We start from the raw sequence: 24,324 nt of genomic DNA, 5'->3' as shown, positions 1-24,324 counted from the left end.
ATGATGTGTTTATTTCTTTTTAAATGAAGGAACCTTTAAGTAACTGTCACAATGAATGAAAATATACATTATATAACATTGCATTGTAAGTGTAGTACAGACTAATTGTAACAATGAAAACAATATTAAGAATGACGATGTGGCAGACCAGTTAATTTTACATGTATAATACATCTTTACTTTCTTGACATTGTACCAAATATTTAAAAACAGTGGTTTGTAATAAAAACTAGAATACGATTGTACATATGAAATGTGCAATTAAAATAGGCCACAATAATAATAATTAAAAAAGGACGTAATCAGTGGCCTTCTTACTGAATTGTAAAAATTATTATATTTTTAATTTCAATAGAAAACTTATGATAGATTTCCATTTCTTACTCCCACACCTGGAGCTCCAGATGTTGCAGCAGTAAATTGGAACATCATGTAAAAGAATAAAGAAAGAAAACAATTACAAGAAATATTGAAACAGTATAAGATACTATAACATAATTACAGAACCTTACATATGTATGCACAATATGAAATAATAAATATACCCAGTGTGAAAATAGTACATATAATACATGGGCAGTATTCATACAATATAAAGACCGTAAATACAAATATACATTGATAATATATACTATATAGGATGTGGTTTTGGTTGAAATAATTTCCATAATTGTATGATTGTGCAGAAATGTGACATCTGGGAATATTAAAACGAGTAAACGTTAAACTTCATCAACTAAAAGTTCTAATGAAATCTCATCATGTAAAATATTTTTCTAAAGATTTTGGTAGTAAAATACGTAGATTGACTCAAAGTGCTGCCCGGTGTCCGGTCGGAGGGAGTGACATCATATAGCAAGACATCGGTTCAGGCACAAGTGACCAATCACAGCGCGGACTGCGTGAGTGACACCGCGCCAGCAGCCAATCAGGAGCCAGCGTTGGTCAGGCGGGGGCAGGACCTGCGCTGACAGGTAGAAGAGTGGGGGAAACATTACCGACAGTCCCCTCCGAGTTCCCCTCAGATCGACGGTACCGTGAGGGACTCACCGTTCGCATCTCGTGCGACAGTCAGCAGCCAGGATGTCGATGCACTTGTACCAGATCAGCAGCCGGCTGCTGGGGGACACCGTGGAGAGGATGAACGAGAACCTGACCTCCGTGGTGCTGGCGGCCTCGGTCATCACTCTGACTCTGGGTTACGTCTCCAAACTGCTGCTCAGGCAGTCCGACAGCAACCAGGTGAGTTCGACACGCGACACGCGTCATCCGGTCACATCCAGGCTCAGATCGAGGCTTTTAATGAGGTTTGGTTGTTTTGCAGAAACGTCCACCGTACATCCCCTCCAGCATCCCCTTCCTGGGACACGCCATTGCGTTTGGAAAAAGCCCCATTGAGTTTCTGGAACAAGCTTATGATAAAGTGAGTATCTGCAGCTTCATAACATCAAAATGAACTACTGTAGTATTCACTGGCTTTTAATTAGGTTGTTTCCATCGTCTTCTCTGCTTTGCATTGTTGAACAAAACGTTTTTCTCTTCATATTTATTGTTATGAATTTGTATTCATGATGTATTATTACAAAATCCTTCAGACAAGGGAAAATCAATGCATATGGTGGAAGTAAACTATGACAAATACTCCCCTAAATGTAATGAAGTATTGTTTGTGGAAACTTGTACTTTAACCAGTATTATGTAACGTCCTTATCCTGTATAGTTTCCGAAAGCAATGTGCTTTAAAGATAGATGTTTTAAACTAAATATATGCAGAACCCGATGCTCATACAAGTAGACTGAGTAAAAGAAGTGAATAAAGGAAACCAGACTCGTGCCGACTCTTGTCCTGAACTCTCTCGCCCAGTACGGCCCCGTGTTCAGCTTCACCATGGTGGGCAAGACATTCACCTACCTGCTGGGCAGCGACGCAGCCATGCTGCTGTTCAACAGCAAGAACGAAGACCTGAACGCCGAGGACGTCTACTCCCGGCTGACCACGCCGGTGTTCGGTAAAGGAGTGGCCTACGACGTGCCCAATCCGGTGAGTTTGTCCAGACCTCCAGGTCACCTTCGTCCCGCAACTCGAGTCCACGAGCGGAAAAGACAAGTTCTTGAACGTGTCCTGTGATATGATGCAGATCTTTCTGGAGCAGAAGAAGATGTTGAAAACGGGACTGAACATGGCTCATTTCAAGGAACATGTTAAGATCATCGAGGCAGAGACCATCGAGTATTTCCAGAGATGGGGAGACAGCGGGGAGAAAAGTAAGATTTAGTGCCTAAACCCGTGTTAGTGTTCCCGAGTGAATTGCTGCTCCCGCCTCTGACTGACAGATTCATTTGTTTTCTTGCCCGTGTCAGATCTGTTCGAGGCTTTGTCTGAGCTGATCATCCTGACGGCCAGCAGCTGCCTGCACGGGAAGGAGATCCGCAGCATGCTGGACGAGCGAGTGGCTCAGCTGTACGCCGACCTGGACGGAGGGTTCAGCCACGCTGCCTGGCTGCTGCCCGGCTGGCTGCCCCTGCCCAGCTTCAGGTACGTCTGCACAAGCCCCGGCCCAATCCGTGCAGATTAATCTAATCTGGCGATAAAGAATGACACGCGAGTTTCCCCCGGACTTGTCTTTAGGAAGAGGGACAAAGCTCACAGAGAGATCAAGAACATCTTCTACAAGGTGATTCAGAAACGCAGGAAATCTGGAGAGAAAGTTGACGACATCCTGCAGACGCTCATCGATGCCACCTACAAGTACGACCATCAGCATTCACAATGTCGGTTTGAAAGGTGCACCGGTGATTAGAAACGTTGAAAATCGCTCTCTCTCTTCAGAAACGGCCGGCCGCTGAATGATGACGAGATCGCCGGGATGCTGATTGGTCTCCTCCTGGCCGGTCAGCACACGTCCTCCACCACCAGCGCCTGGATGGGGTTCTTCATGGCCAGAGACAAAGCTCTGCAGGATCGCTGCTACGCCGAACAGAAGGCTGCGTGTGGGGAGGAGCTGCCCCCCCTCGACTTTGACCAGGTGAAGTTCAGCACGATGCGTTTGCACCACGGTGTTTTCTGCGGTGGTGATCTTCGCCGGCGCTGACTGCTCCACCTCCTCCCCGTTGTCGTCCTCAGCTGAAGGATCTCGGTCTGTTGGAGCGCTGCTTGAAGGAGACCCTGCGGCTCCGCCCACCGATCATGACCATGATGAGGATGGCTCGCTCTCCTCAGGTTAGCGACCGGCACATGGCGGCATAAAGGCTTCATCTCGTCACAGCCCCCCCCCCCGCGGGATATAAACGTCAAGACAACGTGTTTGTGTGCGTTCTCAGACCGCTGCAGGATACACCATCCCCGTGGGTCACCAGGTCTGCGTCTCCCCGACCGTCAACCACCGTCTGCACGACACCTGGAGCGAGAGGATGGAGTTCAACCCCGACCGCTACCTCAGCGAGACCCTGGTCGGGGAGAACAAGTTTGCATACGTCCCTTTTGGAGCCGGTAGGAAAAGAGGACGCACTTTTCTTTCAGCAGTTTTAAGAGTGTTAGATCAACGCCAACCTTCCTTCTTCCCGTCCCTCCTCAGGCCGTCACCGCTGCATCGGGGAAAACTTCGCCTACGTCCAGATCAAGACCATCTGGTCCACGATGCTGCGCTTGTACGAGTTCGACCTGGTGGACGGATATTTTCCCAGCATCAACTACACAACGATGATCCACACGCCGCACAACCCCGTCATCAGATACAAGAGGAGGACGCAGTAGGAGACGGGGAAACATCCCAGAGGTTCAAAGACGAGCTTGATGGGACTGAAGATGAGGAAATTGTAGACGTACGCACCTTTGAATGTCCAACCTGTGCTATTGTCCTTTTGTCTTCAAGTCTGGAGTGGAGCTATCATGGTGTGTTCAGGCGGGTGGGAGCGTTCACATAACAAGAAACAAAAAGTTCTCCCAAATGTGACGCAAGGAAATATTCTTTAGCCAACGTATAGATGCAATTAAACAAGTACGGGCAATAATATTTATGCATTTTCTTTTATTACATTTGAAACCACTTCTCATTTCTTGTAAAAAAAAAAAAAGGATTTATGGGCTGATAAAGGTGAATTATTTTCACATTAACTGTAAAAACATGGAGATCAAGAAGTGCGGTTGTTCTTATGTGTTTGTGAAAATGTGGGCGTCACAGTGTGTAGTGGTTAACACTCACCTCACAGCAGGGAGCCGGTTTGATTCCATCTTTTAGTGTGTGTGTGTGTGTGTGTGTGTGTCTTTTCTCCCTCAGTCAAATCTGCTTCTTTAGCTCTTTCAAACTTATTTTCCCAGTGGGAAGTTCTGAGTTTGAAGGCATCCACTTGGCTTTTTCCCACCTGGAAGTAAATTTCCCACTTCTTAGTTACTGATAAACACAATATGTTTGTATGTCGGGACAAAAGAAACTTTTCAGATATTTGTGTTCAGTGATTTATTTTTTTTTAATCTACAACTTTTGCCTTAATGATGGGAAATTACTGAAATAAACTTTTGTAATCACCCCAGGATGAAAGCTCAATTTACATTTTTCAGATTTATGTCCAGGGGGAGATAAAGAAATATCCTGTGGACTTTACAACGCGACAGGATGATGTTTGTTTTAAACAACAGGTGTTAGAACGGCACCTACCAGTTTGATTCACTGCGTTTTGACATGTGATGTGATCTTCCTTTACAGTTATTCGAGACTGGTTCATTTTACATGTTAATATTTACTAAATGAACTGGTGATGTTGATTCTTCTTTCAGTTCATCAGGCAAACGCAGCTTTCTCATAATGCTCTCAGTTCACTCTTCTCTTTTTTACAAACCCATATGTTGGACATCAGCGCCCTACACAATCAGCTCTCGTCATGTAAATGCTGTAATTTCAGTTTTTTTCCTGAGTATTGTTTGGACTTTTTGAAGATTGGTGCCTGGAAATCGGACGTTATGGTGAAATGTTATGTTTCAGAGTTCACGTTCAGACGTTCTTGAATAATGAAGATGGAAATTACAGAACACGACAAATATATTTGTGCTTTGCAGGAAATAATAAATTCTGCTCTATTATTTTTTCAGAAAAAAACAAACATTTCGCTGTACTGTGTGGCAGCTCAAAATTAATAAAAATCTAAATGTGATTAAAATTTTAGGGATTTCAGTGTTGTATATTAAGTCATGTATGGTTTCTTTTTTAAACATGACCGTCGTCCACAAACCGCTAGAGGGAGCTCTCACCGTTTGAGAATCAGTTTTACTCTTAATTCGAGAGCAGGAATAGACATACATTTAATCCCGACTATAATCTGTCCATCCCTCCACAAAAGGAACTCACATTGAAATAATGTAGTCATCTTTATTTCAGTTTTTGACAAAATACCCAGAAAATTCAAAGCTCCTACGCTTTACAAAAATACGCTCTCTACAAATATCTTCTGTGGTTTGTCCAGCCTAAACAAAACACAGTGTAGTGTAGAATATCCAGTAGCAGCCTCCTCAGCAGTAAACCCAAACATCCTTTACATAACGCTCCACCCATACAACACAGACGTATAAATTAATCACAGAGTCTTAAATTAGCATCAGACAAATATACACGATTGTATGTCATCCACTACAAGGAGGCGGATCCAATTACAAACATCGCTGTTTTTTCAAGTGCTGGCGACAAGAAAAGCCTGAACAACAACATGTCGTACACAAATTTTTAAAAAAAAGAAAAGATCTGTTTTGGTCCACATGGAGATACAGTCCACAGCAGAACGATAGAAAACAGCAGAGCACTCAGCACGAGAGAAGGCAACCGAGTTTCTTCAAGCCAAAGTAACTTGACGGCATCTTATCTTCTCAAGCCAAAGTGCAATTGAGCATATGAAGAAGCACCTGAGGAGAAAATACAAAGCAGAGTCGTACAGGTGAGTAAATTAGTTGGACATGGCGACAGCAGGAGGCGAAACAGAAGTGCTTCCTTTTCCTCTCTTGCCTGAATAGAGACAGCGGTTCATGTAAACGGGACAATCTGGTCTCTCAATGGGGGGAAAACAACTCAATATTTCCATGAAGTGTGTAAAACGGAGTGTGTTACCTGATGTGACGCTGCCGAGCCTCCTCTGCAGCGCCTCCAGTCTGGAGATGTAGTCGGTGAGGGCTCGGTCGGGGTCGTAGCTCTGCAGGTGGGAGCAGGTGAGAGCTCCGTGGTCTCCGGCCGCATGGAACCTGAGAGCACATCGAAGCACTTTGTAACATGTGTTTTCCAAACAAACACTACTAATACTGGACTTATGCATGAATAGATGAGTTATTCGGCAGTAGAAGGACTTGTGCAGTCGCACCGGTGGTGTGTTGACGAGACGGCTGATCGGGGGGATTCCCGTCCACTCCTCCCTCTGCTGGAGACTCCTCCTCCTCCTCCTCCTCCTCCTCCTCTGTCTCTGTACATCTCCACACTGCCGGGGTGGAGATATGGAGAGTCCCTCGCCTCAGTACCTGCACAGGATAAAGACAGCCAGAGTGAGAATCCCTTCAGGATTGATGGGTAATAAAGTCATATTCTCAGCTGATTGTAGTTACCTAAAGTTTGTCCTGAACCGTTCTTGTTGACGATGCAGGAAGTTGCAGCGCTCATCCCTGTCGCCTTGTGCCATCGCTTCACCAGGAAACGCATCCTGGATGAACAAAGTTACAAAAGTTACAGTGATAATCACTGTTACTCTGTGGAAAACGAATGAATGTGTAGTTCGAGTAGCTGACCTGGAGAGGGCGATAGAGACTCGTACGGCGGAGCGGAATCGCGTCAGACCTCGGCGCCGCTGGTTGAAGGACTCCTGGCCGGAGACAGACGGTCGGCCTCCCATCCTGGAGAGGAGCGCCAGTGTGGCCTCCTCACACTCCTGGAAGCCGCCCAGCAGTAACAGCAGATATTTCTTCTGGTAGATCAGCGCTTTGCGGAAGCTTTCCGACCTCAGGTACTTCCCGTACATCCTCTGAAAGAGTCCAAGAGAAAGAAACCTTTAACTTTCTACACACAGTTCGTCTCTTCAATCAAACTTGATCAAGTCTTTGGAAACAAGTGGATTGTTGATGATGTGCTGACCTTCAGTGCCGCGTTGTCAGCCTCAGGCCCGGTTATCTCTCGCATGGTTTCGGACCTGATCTCCCCCCGGAGCCGGGCCACCTGGGCCTGAGCGAGAAGCAAAGCTTTCTCCATGCGGATCTTCTCCCGAGTCCATGCCTCTCGCTCTTGAGCAAGCAGCAGACCTGATGAGTCCACGTTGGATGTGTCTCGTCTGCTAGACTGCGTTAAGAGAATGAATCTTTATTTCATTTATACATGAGTTTTATCATTTTATCTGAAAAAGCAGCTTTCTCCAACGTGTTTGTCCACTACATGTTTTTGTGACTCACGCTGTTGTCCAGTCCCGGCGCGGCGTGCCGGTAGCGTCTCAGCTCCTCCTCCAGCCGGAGCGTGTGGTTCCTCAGGTCGTTCTTCTCCTCGGTCAGTCGGCTGACGAAACCCGTCAGCTCGGCGTTCTGTCTCAGCAGGCGCTCCGTCAGGGTGTTGGAGGAGCTGGAGGAGCCTCCTGCCAGCAGGGACGCGCTCTGAGGGAGACACGCAGCAGATCGGCGAGGCGTCACCACCATGTGGGAAAAGCCCAGCAGATGTCACTTCAGACACCAACACCAACAGCTGATTGGAGCTCGTCACCGCAGCCGAGCCTCTTATCATTAAAACCAAACATGAAGCACTGAAGCAACACCAACGACTGACCTCGGGGGTGGGGGGGAGACCTGGGGACTGCTGTAACATGGTGATGACCTCATCAACGTTGGACTGGACCCAGGACAGCTCTTCACTGTCCACCTCTGCTGTCAGCCTGTGCAGAACACATTAACAACCAGTTCAGTTAAAGGCCGAGGGTTAGGGTCCTGAGGTTCCTAGGATCTTGGTCCGTCTCCCAAGGTTTCATATTCTTAAAGCTTTTGGTTTCTTTGTTTTTCTCAGAGTGGTGAGTGTTCCTTCCAATCTACCAGCTTGCTACAGCGCTTGAAACCTTCGGCCAGTCAGTCCAGTTGACTTGATTCAACTGCTTTGGGAGTAAAAGACTACACTATAGAATTCACATTAATGAAATGAGTTTAAATGAGTCATTTTTGAAAAGGTGGTGAAAGTGTGAGGTCCATCTTCTCATCTGATTTGCTGTAAAGTCGAAGCATTGGTACTAAAAGCTTCATGGCCTTGAGATTTCAGCCTAAGCTGAGAATCTGTTTCTATGAACAGGCTGATAAAAGCACAACAATGACAGCACATGTGATTTTTATAACTTTGCTTTATGCAGGATTTAAACCGACCATCCTTGATGAAAGAGCCAATATTATGTGATTATTATTATTATTATTATGATCTGCTCACCTGCCAGTATTCTTGCTGGCCATGCTGCGGACCTTTGAGGAAATGAGGTGCAGTTTGCCCACAATCTTGTCGACTGTGCGCCAGGGGCCGTGGTGGAGTCCGCCGCCGTGTGCCGCGGGAGACGCCTCGCCATGAGGGGGCGCGCTGGAGCTCGCCGACTGAATGTCTGCACTCTTCTGCTGGAGCAGCCAGTCTTTGGTGCGGCCAGTGGACTCACGGTGATGTGCAGCCTGTTCAGATAACAGCAACCGTGACTTTAATGCTCATAGTAACATGATCAGATGCATCATTATAGCAACAAGAATAAATGCTGGTCAGGAATATCACCAAGATAGTAAAAGTACTGTGTCACTCACACTCTGTCCATCAGCCTGTACTGTTGGTCCATTCTCCTCCCTCCCTCCAAGCTGCTGCAGCCTCTCCTCCAGCCTCTCCTTCTCTTCTTCCAGACCGGTTCTCCTCTCCAGCTCCGACTCCAGCTGCTCCTGGACTTCCAGCATCTGCTCTTGGAGGATCTCCAGTTGAGTGCGAGCCTCCAGCAGCGCCTCTTGGTCTCGTCTGGACCTCTGACCCGACAGCGTCAGCTCCTCGTCCCGTCGGATCACCTCGAGCCTCTGGGCCTCCACCTGACCGAGGAGCTGCACCACCTGTGGAGAGGAGGAATACACTTCAGTCTACAATGATTGAGACAAATGTGACTTTAATACTGCAAGTAACAAAGATCATCTTAATGTTTTGTGTGAGTGAATTAAGTGATTCTTCAGCAAGAATAAACCTCTATGGAAGACTCACTGCAGAGACTACATCATAAGCAACATCTCTACACGTTGTAAGCAGTTTGAGTTATTTTTCATCCTCACCGCTGAATCACTCTTAGTAAACGGCAGGCTGTGACTCATGTGTTTGGAACAGTGAGTTCACATTTGTATTGTTTGTGATTGTTTGGAGTGAATTCAGCCGAGCACAAAGAAACAAACATCCCACCTGTGCGTGTTTGTCATTCAGCTCCTCCTGTAGTCTTTCCAGCACAGTCCCTTCCTCTTGAAGGCCCCTGGAGTCCCCCTGAGCCCGATCCTCGCTGGAGGTCCGCAGCTCCCTCTCCCTCCCCAGAGCGGCGTTCATCTCCTGGGCCTTGGCTCGCTCGGTGTCCAGCTGAACCTGGAGCTCCTGCAGGCGTCTGTGGAGGCTGAGGCGCTCCTGCTCGGACTGCTGGGAGAGCCGAGTGGACGCCTGCCTCTCCTGTTCCAGGGTGAGCTTCAGCTGAGCCAGCTGGGTCTTCTGCTCCTCCAGAGTGAGATTCAGGTCCTGATGGAAAGAAGAAAACACAACTTGATGTGAGTAAAATGAACTAAATGGTAAAAAAAACAAAAACCACAGAAGGGAAGAATTACCAGAAACACATTGACACTATAGAAATGTAGTCTCACCTCCAGTTCTTCTCGTTTACTCTCTTCAGTCCTCCCGGTGCGACATTTTTCCTTCTCCACGGCCCACTGAAGATCCCTGCTACTCTTCCTCTCCTCCGTGAGCTGGTCAGTCAGCGTGTCCATCTCTGCAGCTTTCTGTGAAACCTCCGCCCTGTGGACACCAGTTCAAGGACTCAACTTTCATCCATACTGTCATTTTAAACTAAATAACCAAACTAAACCGGACTCAAAGCACTGTGCATCCTTCTTTAGGGTCATAAAACATTTTAACAGTATCCATGCTTGTGCTCAACTATTGTCCCGGTCTTTAAATCCACAGTGATAGAAACCCTCCGTCATTTCACGTATTTCTATTAGATCTTATAGACTACCTACGTCCATAAAGAAAAAACCTAAACCGAAGGATTTCTAGTTCAAACATTTAATATCTAACCTGAGTGTGTCCAGCTCTTTCAGGTGTTTGTGTTGAGCCTTGAGCGTCGTCTCCAACTCCAGTCTAGTCTGGGACAGTTCGCTCTTCAGCTCCTCCAACAGCAGCGTGTCGCCCTCCGCTGCTCCTTCGAAGCTGCCTCCTCCGCTCTGCGCCTTCATGCTCCCTTCACCAGCCAGTCGGAGGGCAGGCTGGGCCCCTGAAGGATGATGATGCATAGATAAAAATCCATTTTGCATTCAAATAACAGACTGCAGAGGAGTCAGTCATGACACATTAGACTTGTATTTAAAGTAGTTTTAACAAGTAATTGTTATTGTGGACGACCTTGATGATTATGTTCCAGTTGGCCACGCAGTTGATGAAGCTCCGAGATGAGACTGGATCTCTCTGCAGAGTGCAGTGAACTCATAGCCTCTCTGTGCTGGATGTCCTGCATCAGGATCACAACAACAATTGGATTTTGCTTCAAAAAGCAGCAAGAGAATGTGTGTGTCGGTTTTCTATACATACAGTGATTTAAATATTTTATCTTTATATAAAATTAGCCTCAACCGACTTTAATTCTTTTATTGTGAAGGTTCACCATCCATCACAGTTCAAATACATTTTTCTAATTTCCTATGTCATTTCTATTTTTGTCTCATAATTCAGAGTCAGGTTTTGACACATTTGAGATCGGATTGCAGTTATCGACCTGCTCGGCAAGTCTGCGCTCCAGCTGATTGAGGTGAATGATGGCGTCATTGGTGTCGAGCTGGTCCAGCTGGCTGTAGAGGGCGTTCTTCAGTACGCCGCGCTCCCTCAAAAACACCTGCCGCACGGCATCCAGGAGCTGCCGGCGCCAGTCCACACCAGACGACTGCAATGTGACATGAACACAGAAGAAGAACATGAGTTTCTTTCTATCATCTGCTGAGGAGCCTGTTGGCCTTGGGAGAGGTCTTCGCCTACCTGTGTTTCTCTGTGCGTCTGCATCTGAGTGATGAGGTTTTTCAGAGACTCCACAGTAGCCAGTAGTGCATCTCGCTCCTTCGCCCACCCCTGGATGTTGAAATGGCCAGCAGGCTCGCCTTCAGGGATGGGGAGCTCGGACAAAGACAGGACCTGCATGCCTTCCTGGTGCACCTCTCGGAGCAGCATCTAGTCAGAGCATCAGCACATAGAAACACCTTCACCATTAGTTTCAGTCTCTTCCATGACAATAAGAAACTGACACAGTTCAGGGATGTGTTGATAAATAAATCATCAGTTATTAAACATACATACAGTGGGGGAAAAAAGTATTTGGCCACTGATTGAGCAAGTTGTCCCACTTAAGATTAGAGGTCTGTAATTTTCATCATGGGTACACTTCAACTGTGAGAGACAGAATGTGGAAAAAAAAAAACTAAATCCAGGAAATCACATTGTAGGATTTTTCAAGAATTTATTTGAAAAATGGTGCAGAAAATAAATACTTGGTCAATAACAAAAGTTCAACTGAATACTTTGTAATGTAACCTTGGTTGGCAGTGACAGAGGTCCAACGTTTCCTGTAGGTCTTCACCAGGTTTACACACTGTCGCTGGTATTTTGGCCCATTCTTCCCTGCAGATCTTCTCTAGAGCTGTGATGTTTTGGTTCTGTCGCTGGGCAACATGGACTTTCAACTCCCTCCACAGATTTTCTATTGGGTTGAGGTCTGGAGACTGGCTAGGCCACTCCAGGACCTTGAAATGCTTTTTAAGGAGCCACTCCTTCATTGCCCGGGCGGTCGGTTAAGGATCATGGTCATGCTGGAATATCAAAGCACGTTTCATCTTCGATGTTCTCACTGATGGAAGGAGGATTTTGGCCAAAATCTCTTGATACACGGCTTCATTCATACTTTCCTTAATACAGATCAGTCGTTCTGTCCCCTTTACAGAAAAGCAGCCCCAAAGCATGATGTCTCCACCCCCATGCTTCACAGTGGGTATTGATCTTTCTGGGACGCAGCTCTCTTCAGGTCATTGACCTCTTGTATTTCTTCCATTTTCTAATAATAGCTCCAACAGCTGATCTCTTCTCACCAAGCTGCTTGCCTCTTGTAGACTGGCTCATCCCAGTCTTGTGCAGGTGTACAATTTTGTCCTTGGTGTCCTTAGACCATTCTCTGGTCTTGGCCATGGTGGAGGTTGGAGTCTGACAGTTTGAAGGTGTGGACAGGTGTCTTGTATACAGATAACGAGTTCAAACAGGTGCCATTAATACAGGTAATGTGTGGAGGATAGATGAGCTTCTTAAAGATTAAGTAACAGGTCTGGGACAGTCAGGATTCTTGCTTATTTGCAGGCGCCAAATACTTATTTTCTGCACCATTAAACAAATAAATTTAATAATCATACAATGTTATTTCCTGGGTTTTATTCACGTTCTGATGTGTAGCCATGATGGAAATTAAAGACCTCTCATCTTTTTAAGTGAGAAAACTTGCACAATTGGTGGCTGCCAAATATCTTTTTGCCCCACTGTATAGACAAAACAAGATTTTCATAGCATGCTGTAATCTGCTGTTCATCTGCCGTACACATAAAAATAAACATCTCGAATCTTTAATAAATAGCATCATTTAATATGAAACAATAATCTTTACAATCTAAACAGTTCATCAATAAATGAAAATGAAGACCTTCATGTTAAACGGGGGACAATGGTTGGAGAGATATAACCAGTTTTATTCTTCATCACTCTTGTTAATGAATGAGTGAGATCTTTACCTTAATCCGATCAGACAGCGGGTCGTCTGTTTCTCTCCTGGCACCCTCAGGAGTCGTCCTGAACTCCTGCTGTAAACTTGGGAGGTCAAATCCAGTTCTGTGGCTGTAGTCTGAGCTGCTGTCTGCAACGTGACAAAAATAAATTGACTTTTTTTTTTTTTTGAAAACAATCAAACAAAATTGCCCTAGCAATAATCTGAAGAATGAATCAGTTAAAATGAAACATCATGCAAAACAGCAGCAGAGTTTCTGACCATATCTTATTTGTTGGAATGAAAACTCGAACAATTTATGGTCAGTAAAAGCAAGATTTCCACTTTTCTGACCGAATACGGGGGACAATAAGTTCACCAAGTGCATCATTCAACTTATTATACAAGACTCTCTTCATCACACTCAAGAAGAAAACTGATTAAGAAGTAGTAAATAAACTCCATCGTACCACTGGTGTAGCCATCCTTGAACTGTGATTGTGAGCGATCTTGTCTTAATGTGGAAACCTAGAGAGGAAGACATGAGATTAAAATAAGAAAATGTGAGAAAAAGATCATTTACTCAGTGATTTGTATCTAAAACCTTCAAAAATTAGCCTCTGAACTTCAAACTGCATAAAAAAAACCATTTTGCAGGCCTTTACTCAAGCATGGTGTAAAAATTGACATAAAGCTCAATCTTGTTGGAGTCAGACAAGTTTCTTAATGTTGCTGTGCCTCACCTCAGCAGAGCGCAGCTTGTCTATCACGGCCTTCAGGGCTTTACACTCGTCCTCCAGGGCCTGTGTGTCTCTCCGCAGGTTGTCGCTCTCTGAAATGTGTCGAGCCTCCATGTCGAGGATCTCCGCGGCGTGGAGCTCCTGCATCTGCACAATCTTCTCCTGAAACTCTCCGATCACTTCCTCCACCTCCTCTTTGGTGGCAGACTTCCTCTCTTGGCTGAGGTCGGACATTTGGAGCGGTGCGGTCTGCGTGAACGAGTCGGTGACGGCCACGTGTTGCTGCGCCGAGCCGCTGTTGGGACGAGAGCTGTGAGGTTTACTGGAGGACTGGCTGGAAGTGGACGAGTTCTTCCTGGACACCGATGGCTTGTCTTTGGCACTACTTCCCTTCCCAGCCGGCTGTTTGCTTCCTTTCCTTTTGGGCGCCGTGGCAGAAGAAGAAGTAGAGGAAGGAGGCTGAGGCGATGGAGACGGAGAGGGAGAGGGAGATGGAGAAGGAGGACCCGACTCTGCCGTCTTCATAATGGCTGTCCGTACGTTGTGAAGCTCCTCTTTCAGTTTAGAAACGTTGAGGTCGCGACCGTGCAGCTCCTCCTGGAGTTTCTCATTCTGCTGCTTGAAGCTGCCAAGTTCTTCTTTGGTGGTTTCCAAATCCTTTAGGGCCTCCTGAAGCTCTTCTTTAAATTTAGAAATTGAAACTTCGCTGCCTCTGAGATCTCCCTGGAGCTTCTCGCTACGCTCCCTGTAGCTGTTCAGTTCTTCTTTGGTGGAAGCGGCTTCATTTTGGACCTTCTCAAGCTCCAGGAGGAGCTCTGTGCTGTCAGAGTTGTCTTCATCGGCTTTGACCTGAAAAGTAAATTGGAAAGTGGTTAGAAGACACACACACACACACACACACACACACACACACACACACACACACACACACACACACACACACACACACACACACACACACACACACACACACACACACACACACACACACACACACACACACACACACACACACACACACACACACACACACACACACACACACACACACACACACACACACACACACACACACACACACACCTTCACTGTGCAAATCATTTAAAATGAAATCAAAATATTTCTGACTCACCTGGAAAATTTCTGCCTTAAGGTGCGCAATGGTCATTTCCCGCTCCTGAAAACGATTGGAATAAATTTTTAAAAATTGAATTGAAAAATTATAACTCAACACTGATTATACAAGGACATATTTAACTGAAAATATGATGTTAGTTTGTCTGAACAGAAGGTATAAAACCATCATGAATCCAGTTCAATCTTATTTGTTTAATTCAAACAACCTTGTCTCAAGTCAACAGACCAGAGTTTGATATTTTATGTAGTTTAGTCTGTACCTGCAGCAGCTCCTGCAGCTTCTCCAAACTCTCCTTGCAGCTGTTCAGCTCCTCTTTGGTGACCGCTGCCTCAATTCGAGTCTCCATCAGTTCTTGTTGAAGCGCAGAGTTCTCACTGCCACAAGATGAAGCCTAACAGGACAAAGGACGATGTGTCAAATCTGATACGCTCACTTATGAGGAAAAACTGTAAAAACTGTAAAAAGTGTTTAGTTTTTCTCTTTTTCCCCCAACCTTCTGAAGTTGCTCCTGGAGTCTCTCTATTGTTGAAGTGTTTTCCTGGAAAGAAAAGCACAGCTGTCAGTTTGATCAAAACATTGTAAATCCTCTCAAAAGTTGAATAAATCAAGAGTAAGTATCTGTTTTAGATCACGTACTTGGAGCTCCTCCTCCAGTCTGCAGCAGCGCTGCTTGGAGCTGTCGAGCTGCTCTTTGGATGTCGACACCTCGTCTCGAACCTCCTGCAGCTGCTGAAGAAGCTGCGACGTGGCCGGCTGCTCGTCAGAGGACGCCTAATGAAATTATCGCAAAGGTTTAAATTGATCAGATCTGTGCTGATCAGCAGGATCAGAGAAGTCATCTCAATGAGCACATTGCGTTAAGTTATTTCCAATGGCATGTCTTATGTGGGGGTTTGTACTGTTAAAAGTTTCTATAAGAAACAGAGGAGTGGCTTTGTGGCCCACAGTTGTTGAGACGTAAAATTAAATGTTCAATGCCACTTTAAAGTTTGCAAAAGTAAAGTTTCAACCACAACACACACTTGCTTTACATGGAGAAAAGAGAAAAAACCCTGATCTGTTCAATAAAAGCACAAATAAATGAATCACCTAATGAGGGATGTTGAAATTAGACTATTCCATGGCTAAAGAAAGTTATTCTTAAACCACCTTGTGGTGAGAGTCTCACCTCCTCAGACGGCGTCCTCTTCTGCGTCCTGGTCGTCATCTGACTGAGCAGATCCATGAGGACTCCCAGCCTCTTCTCGTACTCCAGCACCTCTTCCTCTGAGCTGGCGAGGAGCTGTCTTTGGAGCTCCTGGTCCTTTTGCATCCCGCTGAGTCCCACTTCCAGCTCTTGGAGCTTCTGTGTCAGATGGACCACCTTCCCTTTGGGTGCTTGCTTCGATTGACCCGTCCCACTGAAGTCCATTTGGGGAAGAACAAAATCACCAGAGTCCTGAACATGGGGCTCAGCGGGTTTCTGTGGTTCCTGTTTGGACCCCGTCGGCTGCTGCTGCTGTTGGAAGGCCTCCAGTGTGGCCTGGCTCACGATTGCTGCTGCCACTCGATCCCTCAGGTTTTCCTCCAGTTTGGAGATTCTCTGCTGGAGACCATCCGCATGGCTTTGAGTCTGCTCCACAAGCAGGCGACAGCGGCTTACCTCAGAGTCCTTTTCGTCCACCAAGTCCTGGAGCTCCTGGATCCGGACGTCTAACTGCTCCACTCTGGACGCTGCACTCTGTTCCAGAGCTTGTACTTGCGCCTGCATGACAATGAGGCCTGCAGTTTTCTCCCTGAGAACTTCTTCAAGCTCCAACTCGGAGCTCTCCAGCTTCTCTGTCTCAGCTAAGGCTTCTGTGCTCTCTTTAAAGAGCAGGTACGTCTCTCGCAGCTTACTGTGCTCTGTTTTGAGTGTGTCCAGCTCTTTGGTGGCCAGGTCCATCCTCTGCTTCATTTCATCGTATTCCTCTTTACACACAGCGTTCTCCAACTCCCCCTTTACGTCTTCGTCCTCTTCTGTTGTCGGTTTTTGCTCAATATTAGCCAGTTCCTGCTGGAGTTTTTCTATTACTGCATTCAGTTGGTCAAGCTCTTCCTCGTTATTCCTCTTTATCCGGTCCTGTTCACTCCTCAGGCACTCCACCTGGGACTCCAGGTCTTTTATCAGCTCAGCCCTCTCATCAAGCGCCTAAAGAGTGAGATTTACTCATTATTACATGAGGAAAATATCACATCTGGACGGTCCATGGCAATACCTCTGTTTGATTAAACGTCTGAGTCCCCGCTGTGTTTGTTCGATGAGACAATGTTGTTTTCACTGTCATATTCATATGACATTTCTGAACACGATTGGATTATAACAGCTTCATGGAGACTCAGAGGTTTAATAAAGCCACCTCACACAAGCAAATGATCACCTCACAACAAAAGATGGCTCTGTGGATCTACTTACCGAGGCAAAATAAGTAAATAACAACCCAACAAAAAAAAAAGGAACCAAAATGGAGCAAATAAAAATAAAACGTGGACAGCGACCCAAGTAAACACACACAATGATGCACTTCCACGGAGCTATGCATATTCAAAATAGACTCGGGCTCTATTTTGAATATGCATGTGACGTTACCTTGTTATCAGAGGCTGTCTCCGTGTGTTGAAGCTTAGTGATCTGTTCATTAAGAAGTGCTATTTCCCTGTCCTTCTCCTCCATCACCTTCAAAAGTCAGAGATTGTAAAACGTGATGGCTATTAATGAACAATAATCCACTGGTAGTCAGCCTTGTGGCGGACTGCTGAAAAGTCACTGGCTGAAGAAGAAAAGTTGTTGGGAGCAGTTGTGAGATACGCATTGCAAAATGATTGGAAACTATTTGCCAACTAATATCAGCAGCATTGAGCAAGGGCTCCAATTTTGTACTTTGTGAGCACAATGATTTGTAGTCGCTGCAATGATTACACACAAGCTTCATTGGGGACATCACAGATATAAAAATGATCAGTGTAAACAGATTTAATAAGCACTATATACTGATTATCCATTTGCTATAATTCAGTAAAAAAAAAAAAGACAATTCTAATAATACAGTGTGTCTCTGTACCTGAAACATGCTCTCCCTTGTTTCTAGGTATTCCTGCTGGCTGCTGATCTCCTTCTTCTGGATCTCCAGCTGCATGTGAAGCTGCTGCACCTCCTCACTCTTGTTCTCCAGCTCCTCTCTGAACTGCTCCAGCTGCTCCTCCAGGTTACAGATCTATAATGCAGAAAATCAGTTTATTCTAATTGTAAATCAACATGCACTGTAACGTATGAACATAAAAGCATTACAGTAAAAGAAAAAAGATTGTGCAGTACTAATATATTCCAATGAAGAACTGCTGTGTTAATCTACTTTATCAAAGACACAAAAACTGAAATTGAGAAATGCAATACAACGTGAATGTTTTGATCTTTTGAGCGGTGGACACACCAATGTGTTTTCTGCAATGAAGAGAAAGTGATGAAAAATATAACTTCAAAATAATCACAAGCTCTAAAAGACTACCTCCTTCTCTTTCCGCTCCAGCGCCTCTCTCTCGGTTTGTAATTGCGCCTCCAGTGTGGACTGTTTCGCCTCGGTGATGGATGCATGCTGCTTTTTTTGTTCGACCTGCAACACACAACAACACACGAGAGAGAAATTTCACGAGCTCAGCAGTTATTCACAACACGCGCAGAAAATCATGAGCGAGCCGCCTCAAACCAAATCAATTTTAAAGGACTCTCGTTGCAAATGCGCGTGCCGACCACACTGAACACGGCTCAATGCAACTTCCACTCTGTGCAGTTTGTCATCCAGCTCAGTAAACACCAGGCTTTTCTTCACCGCTTTTTGTTTTTGTTCACTCACTGCAGCTATTCACCAACACTGGGGGGCAATATTGACAGTTGCTAGCTGTAGCTCAGAGTCGTCACTAAGCGCAGACTGCTTGGGAGGCTGAAGTAGACCCACCCACACATTGTTCTTCCTCTGCGTGTGTCCCGACCCTCCTCCCATTCCTCCTCTAGCTGTCACCTCATCCCTCCTCTCACACACACAGCTTCTGCCCTGCTCCACAGCTATTGTTCACATTGCTTGTCCTCTCTTGCTGCCTCTGCTTCAGTCTCCAGAGCATCACCCATCTGCCTTCACTCCCCCCCCCCCCCCCCCTCCTCTCCATTCTCTCCTCACCTTCTCCAGGGACTCAGCGCTGGCCAGCAGGGCCTGCTCCAGCTCGCGGATGCGGCTCTCCAGCTTGTCAATCTCTTCGTCGCGCTCTCCCAACTCACGACGCATCTGCTCCGAGCTGAGCAGCAGCTCACTGCACCAATCCGCCTTCTCCTTCAGCTGGGAGGTCAGCTGGTCCACCTGGTAGTGAGAATAGAGAGAGAGAGAGAGAGAGAGAGAGAGAGAGAGAGAGAGAGAGAGAGAGAGAACACAAGAGAGAGAATGATGGGAGAGATAGAGACAGGGAGAGAGAGAGGGGGGCTCATTTAATGAGATTCACTCTCAGACACTAGTACTACAGCATAGCTGGTACATGAACAGCTAGCTGAGGGTCAGCTGATCCACCTGAGAAAGGAGGAGGGGGAGACTCGGAGTGAAGAGAGGTGCAGGGAATGAGGGGGAGAGAGAGATTTCAATCAGGGAGGCACAAACCACAGAGCGAAACATAAAGCAGGAGGACGGCTGGCAGGTAACTGATCCACCTGTGAGATGGGAGAACATCAGCAGATCATTGAGGAGGAGGAGGAGGAGGAGGAGGAGGAGGAGGAGGAAGAAACAAACAAGAAGGAGTTTTCAAATGAGAACTATTCATATGTTTGTGGAAAAAAGCTCCCTGCCTCATTTGCCTGCTAAACAATCTGTATTTAAAATGTAAAACACACATCTTTTCATACTACTTCACTGGATATAAAAACAACCAGTCCAGAGGATGGAGCCTTCATGTCGGTGCTTCTGCAGCGAATGAGCCATTTAAAGTGAACTTATTTTTACTTCAAGAGACTCTCCCATGTGGTTTGTGTGCGGATTAAGTTTTTCCGTCCAATTTCTTGTTCGACAAGCAGGAAAAACTTGGCCAGGAAGTGTTTTCTGCATCGACACGACAGCTATTTAAAGCAACTTCATCAGAATTTGAAGATGGTATCTCGGTGATGGATGAGAACAGGCAGTAAATATTAAAGCAAGCTTGGCAGTGTGGAAATTACATGTTTTGCATCAAAATGAACTTCCACCAAAGCAATACAAAATAATTATAAGTGACACTTTTCATTCGCAAGTATAAGATAATTAGGTTGTTCTTTAAAATCTTAGTGCCTCTAAGATCATCAAAAGGTTGAGATTGAAGATGTGGTTAATTAGTTGTATTTTTTCCCTGCATTAGCAGACTACAGCATTTAAAATCTGCAGCTGAGAAGTTCAGACCATAAATTTTATCAAACGGTTTGTTTTGCAAAGCTGTATTTAGTTTCTTTGTTGTTTTGCTTAGCATATCATTTTTTTTTTTTTTTAAATGGGGAAAACTGAAGTCAAATGTGGATATCTGGGTGAGGGACAGGAAGAAGGGCACAATGAGGGGTCTGTTTTCCACACATACAGAAGGAGATGAGAGAGAAGGTCTTGAGCGAGGCAGACGTGTCATTATCGGAAAAGGAGAGGGCAGGATCACTAAAAAAATGCACTATTTACTCTCTGGGGAAGACTTACTCTACTTGTAGCTAGAAGCAATACCTTAAAGGTTACTCCATCCACCTGCAATAGCCACAGGAGAGAGAAGGCAGATGCACAAAGGATCACAGGGTGGAGAGTTCAAGGAGCGAGAGGGAAGCAGAGGAAGAAAAAGCACTTTGTGATTAAAAAAATACTACAGGAGTCTGTGGAGATTACAGAAAAGCTCAGAGGTTGCCTAAAGGGTATCTAGGTGTAACCATCAAGTGTCCAAAACTGCCTGATGTTGAGTAGCTGATGGAATGTGTATTCGGACATCTTTCAATCAACTGAGTTTTCACAATAAATTGCTCCCAATGGAAGTTAAGCACTGTACATGCATGAGTGGTTCATTGTGAACAGCAATGGCTGATTCGTTTAAGGTAAATGCGTTTATGAGAAAATAAACTACAGCAGTAAGATTTTTTTTTTAAAAAGTGCAAATTAAAACTGCAGTCACAAAGACGTGTTCCTTGTATGCTGCTTTGATTGGTTGGAGGATATAATTAACACTTCTATTTGGCTGCAGCTTCATGACAACAGTATCAGAATTATAGTTCTCCTACCCTGCAGTGAAGCAGTGGCCTGACGATGACAGAGTATGAAGGATGACAATGAATAATGAAATTACTGAGGGGCTCAGCGGTGTTATCATCCCAGTTTGTGAGGACTAATATGACAAAAGTGATGCATGAAAACAAGCACCATTGGGCTATCTAGGCTATTTAGTATCAACAAAGGATAGGACAAGCCTTCTTCTATTAATGTCATGAATATTTGTCTCTGTTCAAATCATGTTGTCATGACATGATGTTTGCCGATTAAAAATAAATAGTTCAGGACAGAGCCAAGCACAGGAAGTTATAAGAAGTTAATTTCATTAAGAACGAAGAAGATCAGCAGCTGCATCTGTGGGAAATAATCCTGTGAAGAATGAAGACAGAAGATGATGTTCAGTCTGATGGATCACAGTGTGTAATGAAGACATCTTTCCCCTGGCATGACAATCAAAGCAGACATTGATTTATCCATGCCCTTCCAGCAAGAGAAACAAATTGTAAACAGAGCACTGACTTATTAAAACTTTCATCAAACAACAGTTGATTGACACATCGAGTCAGAGGGGGGTTGTAGCCTGGAGCCAGAGTTTATCGTGGTAGCAAACTGTGAGAACAGCATTGTTCACATCTCAGCTCACATAACTGGCAAAGGCAGATTACACCTTGAACATGTCACCGATCAACCTTCAACATTAATTCCATTACTAAGGGTCCCAGTAAACATACATTATTGCGGTCTTTAGTTCTTCTCAGTCTGTGTAGCAGCTAACACCAGGCGTTGGGTGGAGAGTTCTACAGGTCAATCAGAGATTTTGGCTGAAAAGTAGCTGAAACTGGAAAAGTCTGATGAGATCACCGTTACTAAACTAACAAAACTCTCCATGTGAGCCAACTTGTCTACACTCGAACGAACTCAAAGGTGAAACAGAAAAGCTTAATTTTAAACCCAAAGACAAGCTCTGAAGTATTTCCGTTAAGATAGTCTGATGGTCTGATGTAGGATTCCTGCAACATCAGTAAAAACCAGTGACAACCAGGTTTAAACTGGGGCTTTATTCCTCAAATTTTAGATTAGAATTATTTTTATTTTTTTAATGTGCTTTATTCAATGAGTCATTTTGGGATTATGCAACATGTATGTTTTTATGTGCCCCTTTTGTTTCTTGGTTTGTCCTTTGTAACGTTGTTTTGAAAAGTGACATCCGAATAATTTTCTTTATTATCGTTCTCATTAGTACTATTATCATTATCATTGGGTGGCAGCGGTACAGCAGGTAAAGCTCGTTTTTCAATTAAAAGGTGCTTTTGTTTGTGAAGGTAATTTCCCAATTAACTGATGCTATTTATTAAACATTTTGTATTAAAACTAAAAAAAAAAAATCATGAACGCTCAATGTTTATTCACAAACCATATTGGCACAATTTCAGTCCTATCTGACCAAAGTCTTACAAGTTCTTGTAGTTATTGATGCTGGAAGTGAAACCTGTTATTACACGACTCAAAGTGGATTAAAAAGTACAAACACTAATCCTTCTCTCACCTGTGCTGTGTTCCCACAGTTTGGTATAATTTCTGAGGTAACTCTACCAGCTCCATTGTTCTGCTGAGTGACTCTCGGCACAGTGTTGCATCCAAAGCAGCGTTATGTTCACAAAATAAGCGGCTCTCTTACAGCCTGCTCCTCTGGCAGGGTGCGGAGCGTTTCTCCTATTACCTCTCGGTTTCTTTGCTCAGAGCCAGCCTGAAGCTTCTGTGGATTCTTCAGCTGCTGCTCCAGTTTCTGGATCTCCTGCTGGAAGAAATCCCTCTCGTGCTCTCGGTCCACAGCTTGTTCCTAAATGGTCCGAGGAAGAGACCAGGCAGAAGAAGAAAAATTAATAAACAATACAGAAGCACAGGTTGATTCAAACACATATTTGAGATGTTGATGCAGCTTTCAAACTAAACCAGGTTCTCCTGCTGATTGTTCTTGTTAACAACGCCTGATTGATTTGATGCTATGAATTTACGAGTCAGCTCCTCCCTTCTTTATGTTTTACTCTATAGTCAATATACATCTTCACGTACTTAAGCTGTAATCTACAGCTGACTGGGAGCCTTTTTATTGAGAATTGTAAGCAGCAGTTAGTGCTGCTAGTTTGCTGATGATAGTGTGAATAACTTGATCACTTGGTGTGAGCGGAGCCATCTGCAGCTCAATGTGACTTAGACCAAGGAGATCATGGTGGTTTAATGAAGCTCTGTGCACCACGGTAGACATGTTTATGTCATCACTTACATCGAGGAACCGGCGGTTCTTCTCCAGCTGTTTCTCCAGAGCCTGGACCTGCTGCCGCAGGTCTCCGCTCTCGGTGGTTTGAGCGTGCTCCAACTCGATCACCCTGTTGACCTGCTCCTCCAGCTCCGCCTCAAGCAGCTTCACCTGCTTCAGGAGGTCGGTGTTCTCCTTCTCCGCCTGCCGCTGGACCTCCACCTTCTCCTTCATCAGCTTCTCTGTCTCCTCCAGCAGGTCTACAGGAGACGATGCAGGATGGAGGGGAAAGTTAGGCGATGCTTTCTGCTCACTAAAACGTGGCTATGTTGTGTTAATTAGTAGTTCTGGTTTGATTTTCGTAATGAAAAGAATACTTAGGTGGAACCGAAGAGTCTGAAGTCTGTGAGCCTTGTTGGGTTTTGATTCTTCTTCTTCTCATAGTAAAAATCAACTTACTTGTGAAAAGGTATAAAGCTCGTTTCTTGAAGTAGTCTTTTTACTTTTTACCAATTCTTCTTTCAAGGCTTCATCTGATTTACATCAGACTCTTCCAACACCTCAGTCATTTTTTTCCAACATAATATCCAAACACCAAACATGAACCTCATCCATAATGCCTCTTTGCCCCTCTGCTGCCACCAGTAAACGCCCCACACCGGTTCACCCAGGATCAAACCCCGCAGGATTAGTGCAAAAGTAACAGGGTGAGAAGAGTGCAAATGACAGACCAGACAGACGGACAGTCCAGACATTGCAATATCCATGCCCAATAAGCATTTGCAGGCAAGGGAGAGGAGTTCCTAAACAGCCAATCATCTGAGTCAAAGCAATGCTGCAAACAGCATGACAGAATTTACAATAAAAAGCAACCAACATTAAAAAAGGTGCAATTGTTTCAGCGCATAGATGATTGGCAATTAGGAAAATAATGACTAC

General features: G+C 45.0%; 2 protein-coding genes and 1 long non-coding RNA gene across 3 annotated transcripts in view; 2 read left to right on the top strand and 1 right to left on the bottom strand.

Annotated features, from left to right (window-relative positions):
- Positions 1-942: 942 nt before the first annotated feature.
- Positions 943-5,174, top strand: cyp51 (cytochrome P450, family 51). The gene is made up of 10 exons (XM_080484826.1): positions 943-1,242; positions 1,325-1,423; positions 1,865-2,041; positions 2,139-2,265; positions 2,362-2,536; positions 2,630-2,749; positions 2,831-3,026; positions 3,125-3,220; positions 3,322-3,490; positions 3,576-5,174. Exons 1-10 carry the CDS (start codon positions 1,084-1,086, stop codon positions 3,752-3,754), a joined length of 1,497 nt encoding a protein of 498 aa, XP_080340952.1. The 5' UTR covers positions 943-1,083; the 3' UTR covers positions 3,755-5,174.
- A 171-nt stretch (positions 5,175-5,345) lies between these two features.
- Positions 5,346-24,324, bottom strand: part of akap9 (A kinase (PRKA) anchor protein 9) — a 66,745-nt gene continuing 47,766 nt past the window's right edge. The window contains exons 26-55 of the mRNA XM_080484824.1: positions 23,413-23,645; positions 22,849-22,968; positions 19,056-19,232; positions 18,390-18,494; positions 17,946-18,098; positions 17,474-17,560; positions 16,034-17,035; positions 15,502-15,636; positions 15,359-15,403; positions 15,125-15,256; positions 14,860-14,904; positions 13,731-14,576; positions 13,458-13,515; positions 13,016-13,137; positions 11,229-11,417; positions 10,972-11,136; positions 10,602-10,707; positions 10,278-10,473; positions 9,845-9,995; positions 9,402-9,722; positions 8,774-9,064; positions 8,418-8,647; positions 7,776-7,881; positions 7,412-7,606; positions 7,101-7,301; positions 6,758-6,990; positions 6,578-6,672; positions 6,340-6,493; positions 6,093-6,223; positions 5,346-5,890 (exon numbers count right to left, since the gene is read on the bottom strand). Coding sequence (XP_080340950.1) covers positions 5,847-5,890; positions 6,093-6,223; positions 6,340-6,493; positions 6,578-6,672; positions 6,758-6,990; positions 7,101-7,301; positions 7,412-7,606; positions 7,776-7,881; positions 8,418-8,647; positions 8,774-9,064; positions 9,402-9,722; positions 9,845-9,995; positions 10,278-10,473; positions 10,602-10,707; positions 10,972-11,136; positions 11,229-11,417; positions 13,016-13,137; positions 13,458-13,515; positions 13,731-14,576; positions 14,860-14,904; positions 15,125-15,256; positions 15,359-15,403; positions 15,502-15,636; positions 16,034-17,035; positions 17,474-17,560; positions 17,946-18,098; positions 18,390-18,494; positions 19,056-19,232; positions 22,849-22,968; positions 23,413-23,645 — 6,068 coding nt within the window. The 3' untranslated portion in view covers positions 5,346-5,846. The remainder of the gene's footprint in view (positions 5,891-6,092; positions 6,224-6,339; positions 6,494-6,577; positions 6,673-6,757; positions 6,991-7,100; positions 7,302-7,411; positions 7,607-7,775; positions 7,882-8,417; positions 8,648-8,773; positions 9,065-9,401; positions 9,723-9,844; positions 9,996-10,277; positions 10,474-10,601; positions 10,708-10,971; positions 11,137-11,228; positions 11,418-13,015; positions 13,138-13,457; positions 13,516-13,730; positions 14,577-14,859; positions 14,905-15,124; positions 15,257-15,358; positions 15,404-15,501; positions 15,637-16,033; positions 17,036-17,473; positions 17,561-17,945; positions 18,099-18,389; positions 18,495-19,055; positions 19,233-22,848; positions 22,969-23,412; positions 23,646-24,324) is intronic.
- LOC308122767 lies at positions 6,787-11,740 on the top strand. The gene is made up of 3 exons (XR_013936167.1): positions 6,787-6,972; positions 8,867-9,751; positions 9,874-11,740. It is a non-coding gene; the product is annotated as an uncharacterized lncRNA (long non-coding RNA).

This window comes from Lipophrys pholis, assembly GCF_963383615.2.
Source record: "Lipophrys pholis genome assembly, chromosome: 17".
NCBI lineage: Eukaryota > Metazoa > Chordata > Actinopteri > Blenniiformes > Blenniidae > Lipophrys > Lipophrys pholis.
Note: the sequence above shows the minus strand (reverse complement) of the source record. Positions and strands in the feature narration are given on the sequence as shown.

Excerpts from the sequence above, each read along its gene's own strand:
- cyp51 (XM_080484826.1), top strand. The coding sequence starts at position 1,084 with ATGTCGATGCACTTGTACCAGATCAGCAGCCGGCTGCTGGGGGACACC. Across the intron at positions 2,537-2,629 it reads CTGCCCCTGCCCAGCTTCAG|GAAGAGGGACAAAGCTCACA; the intron begins GTACGTCTGCAC and ends ACTTGTCTTTAG. Across the intron at positions 3,027-3,124 it reads CCCCCCTCGACTTTGACCAG|CTGAAGGATCTCGGTCTGTT; the intron begins GTGAAGTTCAGC and ends TGTCGTCCTCAG.